This window comes from Urocitellus parryii, chromosome 11 (genome assembly GCF_045843805.1).
Source record: "Urocitellus parryii isolate mUroPar1 chromosome 11, mUroPar1.hap1, whole genome shotgun sequence".
Lineage (NCBI taxonomy): Eukaryota > Metazoa > Chordata > Mammalia > Rodentia > Sciuridae > Urocitellus > Urocitellus parryii.
In genome coordinates this window covers 10673529-10691169 of record NC_135541.1, presented here as the reverse complement: position 1 = coordinate 10691169, position 17641 = coordinate 10673529, and the positions used below count along the sequence as shown (strand labels likewise).

General features: G+C 58.6%; 1 protein-coding gene across 1 annotated transcript in view; it reads right to left on the bottom strand.

Moving 5' to 3' along the window:
• Positions 1 to 855: 855 nt before the first annotated feature.
• Positions 856 to 17641, bottom strand: part of Crocc (ciliary rootlet coiled-coil, rootletin) — a 40161-nt gene continuing 23375 nt past the window's right edge. The window contains exons 21-37 of the mRNA XM_026400860.2: positions 16547 to 16726; positions 15741 to 15875; positions 15243 to 15386; positions 14647 to 14885; positions 14057 to 14216; positions 12288 to 12455; positions 10604 to 10997; positions 7323 to 7492; positions 7101 to 7221; positions 6646 to 6809; positions 5230 to 5445; positions 4325 to 4549; positions 3574 to 3723; positions 3084 to 3284; positions 2796 to 2927; positions 1983 to 2162; positions 856 to 1270 (exon numbers count right to left, since the gene is read on the bottom strand). Of these exons, the coding sequence (XP_026256645.2) occupies positions 1184 to 1270; positions 1983 to 2162; positions 2796 to 2927; positions 3084 to 3284; positions 3574 to 3723; positions 4325 to 4549; positions 5230 to 5445; positions 6646 to 6809; positions 7101 to 7221; positions 7323 to 7492; positions 10604 to 10997; positions 12288 to 12455; positions 14057 to 14216; positions 14647 to 14885; positions 15243 to 15386; positions 15741 to 15875; positions 16547 to 16726 (3066 nt within the window). The 3' untranslated portion in view covers positions 856 to 1183. The remainder of the gene's footprint in view (positions 1271 to 1982; positions 2163 to 2795; positions 2928 to 3083; positions 3285 to 3573; positions 3724 to 4324; positions 4550 to 5229; positions 5446 to 6645; positions 6810 to 7100; positions 7222 to 7322; positions 7493 to 10603; positions 10998 to 12287; positions 12456 to 14056; positions 14217 to 14646; positions 14886 to 15242; positions 15387 to 15740; positions 15876 to 16546; positions 16727 to 17641) is intronic.

Genomic DNA, 17641 nt, shown 5'->3' with positions numbered 1-17641 from the left:
CACAGGAACACACTGAGGCTGAGGCACGAAGGAGCTTTGCCCAGCGTCACCCACAGGGCGAGACCCTGCATTCACTCCCAAGTCCGCCCTTGCTCATCACACCACCCAGGAGGGCTGCCACTGTCCAGCAGTGGGCCCTGTCCCAAGGAGGGCTGGAGAAAGGCACAAGAGAGGTTGGGCTGGAGAGACCCGGCCCCGAGCCCCCACAGCCTCATCTGTGAAGTGGGCTGGGTTAGTCCCCTCATCTGCTCGATTCCTTACCCCCACGGGCCTGCGCCTCCCAGCTCTCCCCAGAGTGCCCCATCCCTCCTGCCCAGGCCCCCCCCCAGGCACTGGAGGCACACAGGGACAGTACTGAAAAGGGGTACCTCAGCTGGGGTTGGAGGCAAATCCCTTTACCCCAGCGGCTGGGGAGGCTGAGGCAGGAGGATCACCAGTTCAAAGCCAGCCTCAGCAATTTATCGAGGCCCTGAACAACTCAGGGAGACCCTGCCTCAAAATAAAAATGAAATACGGGGCTGGGCTGTGGCTCAGCAGTAGAGCGCTCGCCTCGCACGTGCAAGACCCTGGGCTCGTCAGCACCACATGAAAATAAACAAGTGAAATAAAGGTGTTGTGTCCAACTACAGCTAAAAAATAAATTAAAAAAAAATGAAATAGGTTGGGGATGTGGCTCAGTGGTTGAGTGCTCCTGGGTTCAATCCTGATACACAAAAAAAGAAAAAGGGCACTTCTGTATAGACCGCCGTGGAAAATGGAGTCTTGTCACAAAGCAACACAGCAGTTCTCAATAGTAACATTATATAAAAAGGTACAAAAATACAAGGACTCTGCGCTCTCTGAGGAATTCCTGACACTCTCTGAACTAAGGCTGAGACCCCTGGGAAGCCAGTCAGGGCCTGGGGCTCTGACCCTGCCTCCTCCCTACGACCCCTGCTCCAGAGACCAGGGCTTTCCCTGACCCCTGGCTCTGGCTCGGCCGCTCTCCCCGGGGATGGTGTGATCTAGAGTGGCTGTCCCTGGAGAAGGGGGCTGGGGTGAAGCCACTGGTACGTGTGGCCTAGAGTGGGCACCCTGCCCTCGGCACTGCCACCTGCCTCCACCCGACCCCACCCTCGCCCAGGCCCTGGGTGGGTTGTGCTGCAGAGGCCCCTCTCCTGGCCCAGGCCGCTCTCGGGAAGGCTCACTTCTCTGGAGGGCCGCAGGGTGGGGAGAAGCATGCTGGGCCCCTCCACAGCTCCTGCTGCAGCTGCCCCTTCAGTGTAGACACCTGGGGAGGAACAGGAAGGTCAGGGCAGCCCCCGGCACAGCCTGGTTTCAGAGGAAGGGAGAAAACGGGCAGAGGGGCTCTCAGGCACACTGGGCCCCAATGCTGCGTGCGCAGGAGAGGCCTGCCTGCTGTCCTCAGAGCCAGACGTGCTTCCTCGCATTCTGCCCCTTGCGGCAGAGTCAGGTGTCTAACTCTCTGCCATCTTTAGGGGCTCCGTCCTTATCCCCATTGTCATTTGGGTGGGCCTGGTTTTAGCTCAGACTTGAGGTTGGACATGTGACCAGACTGGACCAATCAGAGCAGCTGGGCCTACAGACACCACTGCATCAGACACAGTCAGCAAGCGCCATGTGGTCTCAGCTGACCAGTGAGGACCAGGCCAGGACTTCTGCTGGTGCTCGTAGCAAGAAGCCTCCTTTCTCCTGGGATCCCAAGTTGTTGAGGGGAAATTGAGGCTGGAGCTGCTAAGGCCACCTGTGCCACCCAGGGAGGGGACCTGCCTGGGCCTGGAGCTAGAGCGCTCCTGGCAGGGAGGAACTGAGTCCCAGGGGCTTCACTGGCCCCTGGCCAACCATGGCCCATGCCAGCACTGACCCACCCCAGCTCTTTTCAGGTTCTAGAAGGCATCGGTGGTGACCGCCAGGTTGTGACCAGCCCTCTTCCCAAGCCATGTACTTCCTCCCAGCCCATCTTCCCGGGGAGGCCTGTGTACCTGCTCCTCCAGCCCTCGCACCTGCTGGCGATGGGCCCGCTCCCGGGCCTCCAGCGTGCGCTCAGTCTGCACCCGGGCACTGCGCAGGCGCTCCAACTCCTGCTGCAGCTCCAGCCGTTGCTGTCCATCTGCCTCTGGCTGAGCCTGGCCCTGGTTCTGCTCCAGGGCCACCACCTGGGCCTGTGGGGAGGAACCGCTACTCAGGGTTCTAGCCCAGCCTGTGTGCTGTCAGGTGTCCAGCTCCGCCCTGAGGCACGGCCCGTGCAGGTGGGAAACACAGGGAAATCCTGGCTTGCCCCCACCTCAATGGCCCGCAGCCTGAAAATCCTGGGTCAGGACCTAGTGGCCCCACTCAGGCACACACAGACACAGTCAAACATGGAGGCGGGCCCGTGTGCACAGCATCAAAAGCAAGCATGTAAATACCTATCCACACAGATGCAGGTGTATAAGCAAAAGCTCCAAATTCTTACACACACCGACATACGTGAAAACATCACACAAACACACGTGGGCCACGCACTACATCCGTGCATGAGATTCATGTTACACGCACAAGAAAACCTCTACGGACACTCACATCTCCTGTCCACAGCACACCTGAACGCACAGGTTCCCGAGCTAACAGGCCTTCAGTGTCATTTCCCTCCTCCTGGGGGCAGACTTCCCTCCAGGACGGCTGGGGTACCTCCCTGAGCCTAGGGACTGAGAGCCCTGGGCTGGCTGACCATCAGCTCCACCTGGGACAGGAGCTACCTCGGGCGGGGGAGGGGCTGGAGGGGAGAAGGTTGTGCTGGGTGGGCAGGGCCAGACCTCCAGCTGCTGGATCTGCCTCTGGGCCTCGGCCAGCTCCAGCTCAGCCCCAGAGAGAGTGCGGTCCAAGCGGCCCTTCTCTGCACTCAGCCGCACTGTGTCCTCGTGACTGCGAAGCTTCTCCCGCTCCACCTGGGGGGCCAGCACAGGGAGAGGGCTCAGGGGGCCCCCAGGTCCCAGACCTTGGCGGGAGAGCCTAGCTACAAGGCCGCAGACTGCGGGACGTACAGCCAAGACCACCACGGCCAGACACCGTGGGCAGTGAGGGGAGGCCCTGGAGCAGCCCACCTTGTCCAGTGTCCTCCTGAGGGCCACGCGGTCCTTCTCCAGCCGCAGGGCTGAGCGTTCCACCTCCCGCTTCTCCAATTCCAGCTGGGCCAGGGCTCGCTGCAGGCTGCCCAGGCGCTCCTGCAGCAGCCGCCGCTCCTCCTGCAGCTTCTGGGCCCTGTGCAGAGCCGCGGTCTCGCTCTCCTGCCGCTGCTGCAGCACCTGCAGCACACGCCAGGCAGGACCCTCAACCTCGGGCCTGTGTGGCCACCTGAAACTTGCAGATAGCAATGCTGGTCCACCATGCCCACTCAGGTGGCAGCCATGTGGGGCCCATCTGGGAGACTGTCACTGAGTGCAGACGGGGACGTCCCTAATGAACCAAGCTTCCTCAGAGGAGGCTGGCCGGGGTTGGGGATGAGGCTGAGCTGACTGGAAGGTCCCTATGCCATCCCAAGGGTCTCACAGTCCTGGGGACAGAGGCGGCCCAGGCGGCCCAGCCAGCCCTCACCTCCTGTAGCTGTTGCAGCTGGCCCTCGGCCTCTGCCCGCTGCAGCTCCAGGTCTGCCAGCTCACCCCGCATGGTCTGCACCTGCTCGCCCAGGCTGCTGCTCTGCTTGCGTGCTTCAGACAACGCCTGCCGGGCAGCGTCCAGTCGTTCCTGGGGGAAAGGGACTGATGGTACCAGGCCAGCCAAAGAACCCTAAGGCAAAGGGCTCTCCTCTGCTCTGTACCTCTGGGAAGGTTCACAGCCCATAAAACAGTCTTTGTGTGTGAATCCTGGGGATCAAACCCAGGGCACTCTACCACTGAGCTACATCCCAGCCCTTTTTATTTATCATTTCTCACTAGGTTGCTTAGGATCTTGCTAAGTTGTGGAGGCTGGCCTTGAACCTACAATCCTCCTGCCTCAGCTTCCTGAGGCACTGGGATTATAGGCATGAGCCATGTGTCCAGCAACAGGTAGTCATTTGCATGGAGGATGAGCCTGTCCATTGACCTGTACAGAGTACGGCCATCACATCCCAATTCCCTCCATGAATGTGGCACTTGGGTTCCCCAGGCCTACTCTAGCAGGCATGCACCCACAGCCTACTCTGAATGGCTGTGTTCCATTGACCCCGACCCCCCTCAGAGCTCTCTCTCATGGCCTGGCTCCTGAGCACTCCCTGCTGACAGCTCCCTGGCTGGCCCTCTCCCAGGCCTGGTGGTCTTCTATCCCACCCGACTCCCACCGGCCTCCCCTGCAGACCCCGGCGTACCTGGAGCACCAGGCGGTCATGCTCACAGGCAGTCAGGGCTTTCTGCAGCTGCAGATTCTTGTCCTGGGTGCTGCTGAGGCTGGCGCTGCTCTGGGACAGGGCTTCTGTCAGGCACTGCACCTTGTCTCTCAGGACACCCTCACTCTCCTCCACCTTGGCCAGGGCCCCATTCAGCCGGTCCACCGTCAGCTGCAAGGTCCCCGCCTTCACCTCGCTGTCTGCCACCTGGCAGGACACACAGGTTGGTTCAGGGGCTCAGCTCCCACTCTGACCTCCATCAGGCCTGCCCCACCCCAGTTCTCCCACCTCCCAGGGGTACACATGTCCCAGACACATGCAACCCCCGGAATATGACTAGGGTGGCTCTTCACAGACACACAAGGCCCCTGGGCACCACTCCTCACTGACACCCACTGTTCCCATGCAATCCTGTTGGCCCTGTCCACTGCAACCTGGGCCCCACCCCACCACTGGGGAACTACTGTGTTGAGAGTCCATCATCTCCTCCCTGTCCTCAACCCCTTCTCCTCCCCTACTATGGGAGAAAAGAATAACCATAAACCTAAATTTTCTGGTTTTGACTTTGGTGGATGTCCATGGAGAAATGTTGAGTAACTGAACATTCCAATTAGAGTGAGCTCCCTAGCAGCCAAGACAAAAAGGGAAAAGAAAGAAATCCACATTTCTAACTTGTTCCATGTCTCCTGGGTACACATTCTGTCATCAGTCCTGAATTCTAATACTGGCTCTTTCGTTAGCTGTGATGGACAAGGACATCCCCTTTCTGAACCTCCATTTGTCCATCTGTGAAGTGGGGGTGCTAATAACACTTGCCCCACAGCACTGCCGGAGAATCGACCTGCTTGGCACAGGGCGTGCAGATGGTCTGGCAGTGAGGGACACACCTGTCTCTGCAGGGAGTCCACTCGATCCTGGAGGACCTGGGCCTGAGCCTCGCGGTCGCTCAGGCCCAGGCGGCTGCGCTGTAGTTCCCCCTCGAGGGCGCGCCGCTGCAGCTCGAGCTTGATGGTACGGCTCTCGGAGGCGTCCAGCACCTCCTTCAGGCGCCGCTTGTCACTCTCCAGCTTTGCGCTGTCGCCCCTCAGCTTGCTGATCTTCTCCTGCAAGTGCGCAGGCTCAGGCCAGGTGCCGTCACCCACACCCCGCCCCACACCCCTCGGCACCCCGTGGCCCTCTGGGGGCCTGTCTCCCCGCGCGCTCACAGGACGAGCGGACATGAGGACTCCAGAGCACCTTCAGCTTGGGCTCAGTCCAGCAGGTGCTGTGACCTGGGGCTCCCCCACTCTCTGGCCCTGCTTCTACACGTGTGTAGGGAAGGGACTAAACTGGTCCAGGGGTAAAACTGGGTGCCCCAAGAAGCCCTGGGGTGGGCCTACAAATGCAGACTCGAGGCCTTCTGCTCACGGATGCCTCTTAGAGGTGGGCTCTGAGCTGCAAGTGCAGGGCCGTGCCGTGTGAACCCACTGTTTTGGTCGCAGGCTGACGCTCTACCCTCCCCTGCTTGGGGGCCAGGTAGTAAAGAGGGCTCGGGGACTGGGGGTAGCACTGGAAGACAGACCAGAGGTCCTCAGTCCACATAACCACCCTGGAGCCAGGGGGTCTCAGGGGTGCTACTACAGCCTCCCCACACTCTTCCCCATGCCTGGCCCCTCTCCTGCCTTCTCAGAGCCCCAATCCTGCCCTGCCTGGCCCAAGGCCCCACTCTGGCTCCCGACCAGCTTTGTTCCTGGCCTCCACCCGGGCCCCTGTGGCTGTGGGCCCCTGGCCAGAGCCGAAGCCGCAGACACAACAATCCAGCTCCACCTTGGCCCCCAGCCAGAGGCAGCGAGTGGGCTGCAGGGCCGCAATGGAGGGCTGGGAGAGGGCAGGGGACAGGGGAGCTTTGGCTGCAAGAGACTCAAGGCTTCAGCAGCCTGGATTAGCACCCCAGGGCCTGCTCGTCCTGCCCCAGCACCAGACACACACATGCCCAGGGGTACACATGTCCCAGACACATGCAACCCCCGAAATATGACTAAGGTGGCTCTTCACAGACACACGAGGTCCCTGGGCACCATCGGTGGGTCAGGGGCTATGTGCATCATCCCTGCGAGACGATTCCCACTCTCCCTTCCTACTCATGAGGAGACTGAGGGTCAGAGCTGACTGGCAGTGGCTGAACTTGAGCCCTTATAGAAAGAGGCAAAGATTGGCACTGCCCGGGGCTGCAGACTCGGGATGGCCAGGTGCAGTTGTGGGTAGCACTCGATTACCCACCCAGGCGCACAGGACCCCTCCTGCTAGACCCAGGGCCTGCCCACCTGGCTTGCCCGGAGCTCACTCTCCGCGGCCTGCAGGCTCCTCTCCAGGGCAGCCACCTGGTCCAGCGTGGCTCTGCGCTCCCGCTCGCTGCGCCGCACACTCTCCTCCTGCAGTGCCAGCTCAGCCTGGACCCTGCTCAGCTGCCCGTCCACAGTGCGCCGAGCTGTGGTCACCACCCAGCCGGTTAGTATGGAGGCATGCCCCGAGGCCTTTCTGGGCCACCAGACAGCAGCCCTGCACCTCACCCACCACAGGTCCGCCTGTCTGCACCCCAGAGGGTCTGCGGGTCTGGACACAGGTGGGCTGAGCAGGGAGGGCAACCTGGAGGATACAGCCTGCACCAGGTTATAGGGTGGGGGGAGGGGCTCAAGAGCCACTGGGGTGAATCCCCAGCCTCCCACCTCTCTGCTCAGAGAACAACAGAACAAAGTGGGACCCCGAGGGTCAAGCTCACCCTCTTCTCTCTCGGCCATCACCTTCTGCAGCTGCCTGGCCCGGGAGGCCGCACTGTCTCTCTCAGCCTCCATCTCAGCCAGCTGTCGACTCAGGGTACTCGTCTGGGCCCGAAGTTCATCCTACAGTCCCGATGGGGGACAGAGGGGAGACTCCTGCTCTACAACCTGCAGCCCATCAGGGGCCCCAGCTTCCCTGCCCAGCCGCTCCTAGCCAGCCTCACCCGCTCCTTCTGAGCACTCCGTAGCTCCTGCAGGAAGTCCCGGAGGGCCCCCCGCACTGCCTCTGGGTCAAGGTCTGGAGGGACTGGGGAGGTGGCAGGTCCTGGGGAAGGGGGCTGAGACCCTGGGCTGCGTTCCAAGGGGCTGGGGCTATTAAGTGCCTCCCCGCTTCCTAGAAGAGAAGACATGGTTCACACCCATCCCTTCCCTGTTGCCCACAAAGCACGCCTGGGTCACCTACTCTCTTGCTCAAGGTCCTTTACCAGACCCCACGGCCCTCAGACTCTAGCCCAGTTTCTTTCTCATGCCTTAGAAACTGCGCCTACCCAGGGTTATCCTCCCCCCATACAGACTGGCCACTCTGCATCACCCTCACTTCTATGTTCCAGAACATTCCCCACTCCAGTCCTGGGGCCTTGGCACACGCGATCCCTTCTCAGGGCTTCCCTATGCCCGGCCCATTCTTTATGGTGCTTCTTGACAGAGGCTCCCTGAGTTGACCCACCCTCAGGATCCCGGTACCCCTCCCCACCTAGACCTTGCATACCATGAGGGCTGTGTCCCCGGTGTCCAGGTCACAGGGGACTCTTCTTCACCTCAACATCTCCCTAGGCTGAGCACTTGCTGTATGCCTGGTGCTGACCAGTGCCTTCCCTGTGTCGCACTCTCCTTCCCCATAAAAACCCCGACAGGCAAGGACCAGCTCACCCCTGTTGCTGGCAAGTGGGGCTCAGAACAGGGAAGCCATTGCTCAATCTCAAAGCTGAGAAATTTCAGAGCCAGATTTCAACCTAAGCAGCTGGTGCCCACGGAAAGCCTGAACTCAGCTTGGGAGATCGGGCCACAGGGAGGGGGCAAGGAGCAGGGCAAAGGGAGGACAGTGCTGAAGGTCAATGTCAGAACTGCAGGATGTGAGGACCGGCCTTTAGCACCCCCTGCCTAGGCCAAGCAATACCTAAACTGCCCAGCAGACACATCACCATCCAAAGGTTCCCACAGGAGGGAAGTGCCTGTCCCCAGGGGTCTCCACCACTGGAAGACCCCACTCGCAGGGTAAAGGCCAGTACCTTCTGGTGGCCTGCAAGGACTATGGGGCAGGCCTTGTCCCTACACCCTCACCTCCTTGCTAGCCGCATTGTTCTCTGCAGCCCCAATGGTCACCTTGGGGACTTCCACATAGGACCTTCTACACATCTCTTCCCCGGGGTGCCCTCAACACCCCCATCCTTCCCTTCCCTATCGCCTCCTGAGCAAGGTGCAGTCTCCCACATCAGGCCTACCCCTCCCCTGCCTTTGTCTTTTTGTGTGTGACAAAATATATGTAACTTGAAACGTGCCATTTTGACCATTCTAAGGGTGTGACCCAGTGGCATGGACTGTACTCACACTGTGCCACCATCACTGCCATCTGCTCCCAGTCTTTCCATCACCACAGCAGCTGCCCAAGCTGCCTATGTTGCAGTTCTAAGCCCACAACCTCAGAATGCGACCCGATTTGGGAAGAGGATCATTACAGTTAAGATGAGGTCGTACAGGAATGGGATGGCCCTAGTCCTACGTGATTCTCATTTACACCACATTAGTGTTATGAGTAATCTAGAGAGGATTTAAAGTATGCAGAAGGAGTGTGCAGGTTATATATAAACACCATGCTATTTTATACATGATCACGTGGGGAGGGGTGCTGGGGGTAGAACCCAGGAGCGTTTCACCATTGAGCTGCCCGTTTTATTATTTTCAGACAGGGTCTTGTTAAGATGCCCAGACTGGCCTCCCGAGCCACTGGGATTACAGGCACGTGTCACTGAACCCAGCTTACATAAGGTCTGAAACATCTTGATTTCGGCACCCACAATGGGGAAGAGGCTGGGACAAATCCCTCATGGACACTGGGACTGACATTACATTGCTACATCAGCCTTGGCATCTGAGACAATCCCAAACAGAAACCCTACAGTTTCTAACAAGGACTCCCAGAACCTTCCTCCCGCCCTCACAATCTCATCTGCTTTCGGATTCTATGAATTTGTTCTCGACATTTCCCGTAAGTAGACTCTTTATCTGTCCTTTTATTTATGATTTTTTTTTTTTTTGCAGTGCTAGTAATTTAACCGAGGGTCTGGCACATGATAGACAAACGCTCTACCACTGAACTACACTCCAGATCCTTTTTATTATTTATTTAATTTGGTACTGGAAACTGAACCCAAGGGCACTTAACCACTAAGCCACATCCCCAATCCTATTTATTTATTTATTTTTAGTGGTGCTGGGCCTTGTGCATGAGAGGCCAGCACTCTACCAACTGGGCTGTGTCCCCAGGCCTCCCTTTTTATTTACTTTGAGATAAGGTCTCACGAAGTTGCTGAGACTGGTTTTGAACTTGCCATCTTCTAGCCTCAGCCTCCCAAGTTGCTGGGATTACAGGTGCGCACCACCATGCCCCAGGATCCTTTTTATTTGTTCCTTTGTGACTAACTTATTTTAGTGTAACATTGTTGAGGTTTATCTGTGTGGTACCACATATCAGAATGGCATTCCTTAAGGCAGAACAGTATTCTAATTGGATGAATATACCACATTTTTTAAAAGTATTTGTCGATGAACAATTGGAATGTCCCCACCTTCTGGTTATGGTGAACAACGCCGTAATGAAGTTCAGTGTCCAAGTAACTGTTCAGGTCCCTGTTTTCAATTCTTTTGGGTGCACACCTAGGAGTCCTCAAAGTACTGAGTCTTATGGTAATTCTAATTTCAGCTTTCTGAGGAACTGCAGAGCTCTTTTCCAGTGTCTGCTCCAATGGGCAACGTCTCCTGTTTCATTTTTGCCTATTTCCAGCCCTGACCACCAGGAATACATTCTAATCTCGTCTATCATGCTTACTGCTGCTGTCCCTGCCTAGACTATAAGCTCCCTAAGGGCAGACACGCCGGTGGGTTTTGCTTCCTGCAGCATCCCTAGTGCTTAAACTGTATTTGGCACATACTAGGTGCTTAAGTGGAGTGACTAAAGGAATGAAAGAGATCCTGGAAGGGGGTCAGGCCTGGCTGTGCCAACCTGATTTCGGAGTCACAGGCTCCTGTGGAGTGTGGAGCTGAAGGGGATGGAAAGGGGGCACAGACCGTTAAGAGGATGGTGCTCAAAGACCGGAAAAGGAGTTGGGGCATTCAGAACCTTTTCCTCCTGGAGAGGGGCGTGGCCTGTGGAGGGCGGGCTCTTAGGACTGCACACGTGGGTGGGGCAACGGGGAGGAGCCTAGTGCCCCAAAGGCTGGGCACTCACCTCCCGGTGGTGGCGCATCGCGGGCCGGGGAGCCTGCAGCTGGCCGCTGGCCGGGGCTGGGGCTGGGGCTGGGGGTGCGGCCGCGGCCGAGGCCCAGGCCCCGGCGCAGGGCGGAGCGCAGACCCCCTAGCTGGGCCTCTGCAGCACGCCGCTGCGCCTCCACACGGGACAGCTCGGCCTCCAGGCCTTGCGCCCGGCCCTCGGCCGCACTCAGACGCAGCCCCAGCTCTGCGGCCTCGGCCCGCGCCGCCTCCAGCTTCAGCTCCAGACCTCGGGCGAGGTCCTGCTGCTTCTTCTCGGCGCTGCGCGCCTCCTCCAGGGAGCCCTGCAGGCCGCGCTCGCGGGCTCGGAACTCGCCCTCCTGCTCCCGCAGCCTCCGCTGGGATCCCTGAAGCTGGGATGGCCAGGGAGTGAGGGGGATGTCGTAAGGCCTCCCCCAGCCCGGTGCCCAGCACCCCAAGCGACCACACTCTCCCTTTAGTATTTTCTACCCAAGCAGGGAAGTGCAGGGGCATCCATGGGTGTAGGAGGAAATGGATTTTTTCTCTCTTCCTTCTAGGTATAGGCCCGGTGGTGTTCACGGCTCATTAGTAGGAAGGACTAACTTATTAGTAGGAAGGACTAACATACAGGTAGGATTCACCAGTGCTAAGCATGAAGTGCTTCTCCCCCCCCAAAAAAAGTTTGTTTATTAGTCATCCTCATTTAATAGAGAATGAAATTGAAGCACAAAGAAGCTAATTACTTGTCCAAGGCCGCACAACCTGTGTTCTGCAGGCTGGGATTCAAAGCTAGGCCTCCAGCTGCAGAGCCCCACCCCCAGCCCTTTTTATTTTTTATTTTGAGATAAACTCTAAGTTGCTTAGGTTGGCCTCAAACTTGAGATCCTCCTGCCTCAGCCTCCCAAGTAAATGGGATTACAAGGCATGATCCACCCAGTCTACCAAAGACTGTTCTCTTAATCACTAGACTACACTGTGTCTCAATGCACACAATTTATCAATAAATCTGCACACCATGGCAGGGAATGTCCTAGAAAATTTAGTTATTGATGGTGCACGATCACACAGGCACAAGCCACCCTCTGGTTTAGAGACTGAGTCAGCCTGCGGGTTGTCCTAAGGCCTCCCCTCTCATATTTGTCACTTTCACTGGAAACCCCCCTATCGAGTGCTACCTGGATGCCAGAGCCTGTGGTAGAGCCCCTCTAGCATCCTCTAGCACAGAGAGATCAGATGATTCAGTCAAGATCACACAGTAGCCCCAGGGCAGGAGACTGGCAGTGGATACAACCAGGAAAGGCAGAGTGGGAAGAGCGTTGGCTTCAGAGTCAGACCTAGGTGGCTGTGTGATGTTGGGTGGATCCCCTGACCTGTCTGAGCCTCAATGTCTCTGTGGAATGGCGCTAACAGTCCCTACCGGACTCGGCTGTGGGAGAATCAAGGTTATATATCCAGAGTCCCTGCCCAGAGTCCCTTTCAGTGCCCGCATATGTTCCGCCCACAGCTATTTTGGTTGTTGTTATTATAATTCAAGAACTAGAGTCAGGAACAAGCCCTGGGGAGTGGTCACCTGTGACTCCAGCATCGGAGTGCCCACCTGTTTCCCACTGGAGTGGCACAGGGCAGGCCCCCTACCTCCCAAGCCGTCCCCACCAAGGCAACCCGGGGATCTGCCTACTCACCTCCTGCCGCATGGCCTCTAGGCTGGCCTCGCCCTTTAGCATTCTCTGTCGCAGGCCCAGGGTCTCCCTCCGGCTCTCCTTCTCTGCTCGCTCACCCAGGGCCAAGCGGCCCTGCAGCTCGGCCAGCTCCCGGGCCAGCCTGGTGTTCTCACTGTCCAGCACCTTCATCTATGAGAGCAGAGCCGCAGGAGGCTCAGCTGGGACTGTCCCGTGCCCTGCCTGGTCCTGGCCAGGCACACTGGCCTATGGACACATACGGAGCACAAGCCCCTGCCCTGGACTGCCTCACTGTGCTCCGCCTCATCAGACAGGGCACTCATGGGCAGCTCACCATTTAGTCCCTGGCCTCCCAACTACCTCTCTTGAGTACCAGAGGGAGAGGGAAGGTTGAGCCCCCATCAAACCAGGAATGCCAGAGGGCAGGGCCCACAGCTCTGGTCACATTCCCCTCAGTCACAATGAGCAGCTCCTCTGGAGGGCTTGCACGTCCAGCCCTGTTCCAAGCACTTCACCCTAACTGCTTCATTACTCCTTACACTGCCCTGCGGGGCGGGTGTCAACAGTATCCCCTTCAACGGGCGAGAGTGCTTAGGCAGAGCTGAAGAGACTTGCCCAAAGTCACACAGCCTGCAGGCAGCAGACCCGGGCTCCACTCAGACAAGCGGAGTGTGCAGGTGTGTTCTAAGCCTGCTTCCCCATGGGGCTGGTGGGGGCGATGCCTGCCCACCCCACAGTGCCACCAGGAGAGTAACAGGGTGCTATAGCCCGCAAACACCCAGCATGAGCCTGGCATGCAAATGCCAGCTCCCTTCAGGGGCTCCTGTGGCTACTCAGGAGGGGCCGAGGTGGAGGGCTGCACTGGGCAGAGAGGACGAGACTCTCAGCATGGTTCCCACCTCTGGGTTCTGCATGTATTTGGGGACTGTGGGCTCTCTCTGGAGGGGCGCTTAGGAGCCGAATGAGGCTTTTTCAAGGGCTCAGACTCTTTTTCCTAGAGCAAAAGAGTCTGAGCCCTTGAAGCTACAGTGCAAAGGCAGCGCCCAGTACACAGTAGGTGCCTGTGCAGTGCTTGCCGCTGCTGCTGAGTAGGGAGATCGTCAATTCAGGGTTAGCAAGCTCCACAGGTCAAAATCAGATGCCTCCAGTTCTGCACCGGTATGAGCAAGGACCGATGCTAAGTTTTTAAATAGCTAAAAAAGGTTCGTTGGTCAGTAAAAGTCAAAAGAAAAACAGCTCTTGACACATGAAAATTACATGAAATTTCAGTGTCCATCCACAAAGTTCGACTGACACACATGCCAACCTGTCCACACTCTCTCCAGGGCCACTTCTCTCTCCTCTTGTCCTTGGAACTGGGAATGGAACCCAGGGGGCTCATTTCTGAGCTGCACTCACGTCAGCAGAGGGCGTTAAGCATGCTGACAGAGCCCGTGTGGCCAGGGAAGTGGGGAATGTAGGAATAAATAAATGCATATTCCCCCGCCCCTGTATGGGGGATGGGAGGGAACCCAGGAGCCCCATCTCCAGCACTTTTTTTTGTTTTGAGTCACAGCCTCACTAAGGTGCCCAGGCCGGCTGTGAACTTGCCGTCCTCCAGCCTTCGGAGTTGCTGGGGTTGCAAGCACGTGCCCCTGCGCAGGGTGAGGAGTCCTCAAAGCTTGTCCATTAATACCAAGGTCAGGTAAAAGCCTTGTAGTTCAAGCCTCTGCTTTAACATCCAGAGAAGAAAGGGGTGCTGCCACACGGCAAGAGACAGGGAGCGGGGGTACCTGCCGCCGGAGCTCCTGCAGCTCCCTCCGCGCCTCCAGCCGGGAACGCTCCACCTCCTGCAGCCCGGAACGAAGCTCCCCGGCCTCCTTGGCCGCTGCTGCCCGAGCCTCCTCCAGGAGTGCCAGCTTCTGCTCCTTGTCATCGCTGGCAAGCTTCAGGCTAGAGAGGGCAGAGGGCCGAGGGCAGAGCTGCCTGGGTGCTGGGAGAGGTGCATTCTGCAGCTCTACGCAAACACCCTCCCCATAATTCCTGGGATGGATCTGGCTGACCCTGGCGCAGGGTGTCCCAAGCGCTGCCTGCCCACATGGCCCCTCCTGAGCCTCCAGGGCTGAGCCAGGACCTTGGCTAGAAGTACATCAGCAACTCCTTGATGACAGCCAGTGGGGTCTGGACCCAACCCTGCCTACCGCCTCCACCTGTCCCTCATCTGAGATAGAAAAGCCACCAAAAATGACTCATGCCAGTCTGTGGTTAGGGCCAAAGAACCCCCACCTGTGCGTGGCCATGGGTGAAGTTAGGTTCCAAGGACAAGATTCAGTGAGAGGACAGGGCTTCAAAGGACTCAGAGCTGGTCCCCCCCGAAACCCACCTGATGCGCTCGCTCTCAGCCTTCTTCACTGCAGCCCGCAGCTCCTCATTGGAGCGCCGCAGGGCCTCACGCTCCTTGGCACCCTCACTCAGGCTTCGCCGCAGCTCCCCGGCCTCCTGGCGCTGGGCCTCGCGGCCCTCCTGGGCATCCCGCACCCTGCGCTGCGCCTCCAACACCTCCCGCCGCAGCCCATCACGGGCATCCTCCAGCAGCCGCAGCTGAGTCCGAAGCTCCTCTGCCTGTAAGCCCAGGGTAAAGGTCAGGGCCCCTCGAACTGGCCCACACCCATGTCCTTAGCCAGGGGCACCTGCCCAGTCCTCGGACTGTGCGTTATGATTTAGGGCCAGGCATGCTGTAGTCAGCGGTGTTTGGGGCTGAAATAATCACTAGTCAGGACCGTCCTGTGGATGAGACCAAAGGACAGAGACCCCACTCATCTCTCTCAGTCCCCAAGCTGCACCAGCACAAAACAGGGGCTTAACAGATGCTTGCTGTCCATCTGTCTTCGAATGCAGGTAAGCATCTAATGCCTTCTGGCCCCGCAGGACCAGGCACCCAGCAGGCACATGGTGGCATTTAGGGGGTGGGAGACCAACCTCACGCTGGCAGGACTCCCGCTGCCTGCCCAGGTCATGGGCTTGCTCCTGCAGCCTCTTCACCTCCTGGGCGTGAGCAGCAGTGGCCTCATCAAGCTGGGCCCGGAGGTCCCTCAGTTCAGACGTCAGGGCATGCATGGTGCTCTAGGACGGAAGGGCTTGGTCCTGCAATGTCCCCTCATCCTGACCCGTGCGACGCCCAGTCTGCTGGCTGAACTGCCCACTTTCAGCTCCAAACAGCCCCTCCTGCTGGCCTTCCAGACCCCTGCTCACCCCACGACACCTATTAAGTTCTGTTGGCACAGGTCTCTCCCCTGAACAAGGGGACTCAGCAGGGCACAGCTGTGTGTCCATCCCTCACACAAGGAGTCCCGAAGGAAGGGCTGAACCTCCACAGCCTGGAAGCTCCACAAGGAGGCCAAGCCTCCCCTCTAGAGGGCCTCCTCCGGTGGAGCTATGCCTCCCTATTCAGAAGGTGCCACTGCTAGACCGCCCTACCCGGTCCTGCTCCTGCCGGCTCCGCGCATCTCGCTTCTGCCGCTCCATCTCCAGGGAGACGGCGGCCAGGCTGTGCTGGGTACCTATCAGCTTCTCTGACAGTGCTGTTTTCTCGGACTCCTTCAGAGACAAGGCCTGGGCAGAGGCAAGGACACAGGGTTGGGGGACTGGTTGGTCCTCGGGGCATCCGGGGACCTTCCCCCACTCTGCCTGGGTGATGTGCCCACCGGGGCTCAGTGGCCCAAGTCCTGTGTGCTTGTTCACCCCTCTGCAGCCCTGCAACAGGGATCAACATCAGCAGAACCCTGGACATGAACTTGATCCACGGACCTCACTCACCCACCACCCGAGGCAAAGTCTTTCATTGTTCCCATTTTTATAGGTGAGCAAACTGAGGCTCAAAGAGGTAAAGAGACTGACCCCTGCAAAGAGGAGAGATGGGTACAGTCTGCCCAGTGTCTTACATTATGGGAAAGTCGAGAATTCGTTCTCTGGGAGAGGGTCAGCTGCTGCCATGGGCATCATGAGGACTGCCCAGAAGGCAGTCATGAAGACACCCGCCCAGCCTGGGTAGGGGGACGGATGGGAGACTGACGAACAGCTTTCCATGGGTCATGACCTGCTCCCAGGCATGGGGTTCAGCGATGCTTCACACACCCCTCACCTCCCCAACCTGCAGGTGAAGAAACTGAGGCCCAGAGAGGGAAGCAGCCTGCCCCGGCTTCCTGACTGTGAGGTGGCCACGTGGGGACCAGCTGTGGAACGGGGCCTGGGGAGCCATGCAGGTCACACCAGAACTCACGCACCTGCTGCTTCTCGCTCTCGGCCAGGAGCAAGCCCTCGTCGCGCTCCTGCTGCAGGGCAGCTATCTCCTCGCTCAGCTCCTCCTTCTCGGCCTCCAGCCGGGCCAGCAGCTCCTCCCGCTCCCGCTGCAGCTGACCCTGCAGCTGGGCCCGCTCCGCCTGCAGCTCGCGCCATGCGGCCTCCTGGGGGGGCCGGGGCCGGCACATGAGACCCACCGGAAGGGGCCCAAGCAGCCCCGCATTCACATCAAGGCAGAAAAGGCCATCTGTTCCCAAAGCTGGGACAGGGCAGGTGACCTTTTCACCAAGACAGGCGATAAGGCAAATGAAGGCACAGGCCAGGGCTGTGAGAGCCTCAGGGAGCAGGAGCAGTCCCAGATATGTCATAGAACATTCTCCGGAGGAGGGTGGAAGAGCAGCCAGCCAGGCAAAGAGAGAAAAGAGAGCGAGCCCAGGAACACAGCCACCAAGGCCCGGGACAGAGCAAGCAGGATGTGCTGGGAACCAAGGGGCCCCGGTGGGCAAGGGGCCAGAGCCATGCTTCCCACCCAGCAGCCAGGCTGGGCCAGGCCAGGGGGGTTGCAGGGAATTTGAGGACAGTGGGGGCAAAGCAAGGGGTGGAGTCTGGCCCCCCAGGGAGGGAGTGGGGGGCCAGGAAGAGCTCATAGGTGAAGGACAGCCCATTTCAGGGTGCCGAGGGCAGATGCCTGGCCCCAGCACTGGCCCCTGGATGCTGAGAGAAGCAGGACAGCCTTCTTCAAGTGTTATGCTGCTACCCACTGGGAGGGGTGCTGATATCCACCCAAATCCACTGACACCCAGGGTGACCCTCACAGCAGCAGCCTGACACTGTCAGAATCAGACATCCAGGCTGGGGGGCTCAGGGCATCTGTCTTGAGAGCTGCTCTGAAGAGTATCCCAATATCAGTAATAATAATTTGTAAAGCATTGATTAAGTGCCAGTCACCATCCTAATCCCTCTATATGGATCACCTCGCCTCCTCCTCCTAGTACCTCATACTTCTATCGCCATTTCTACTGATAGGAAATGAAGGCACAGAGACCTTAGCATCACCAGTGTGTGACCAAGATCAAATT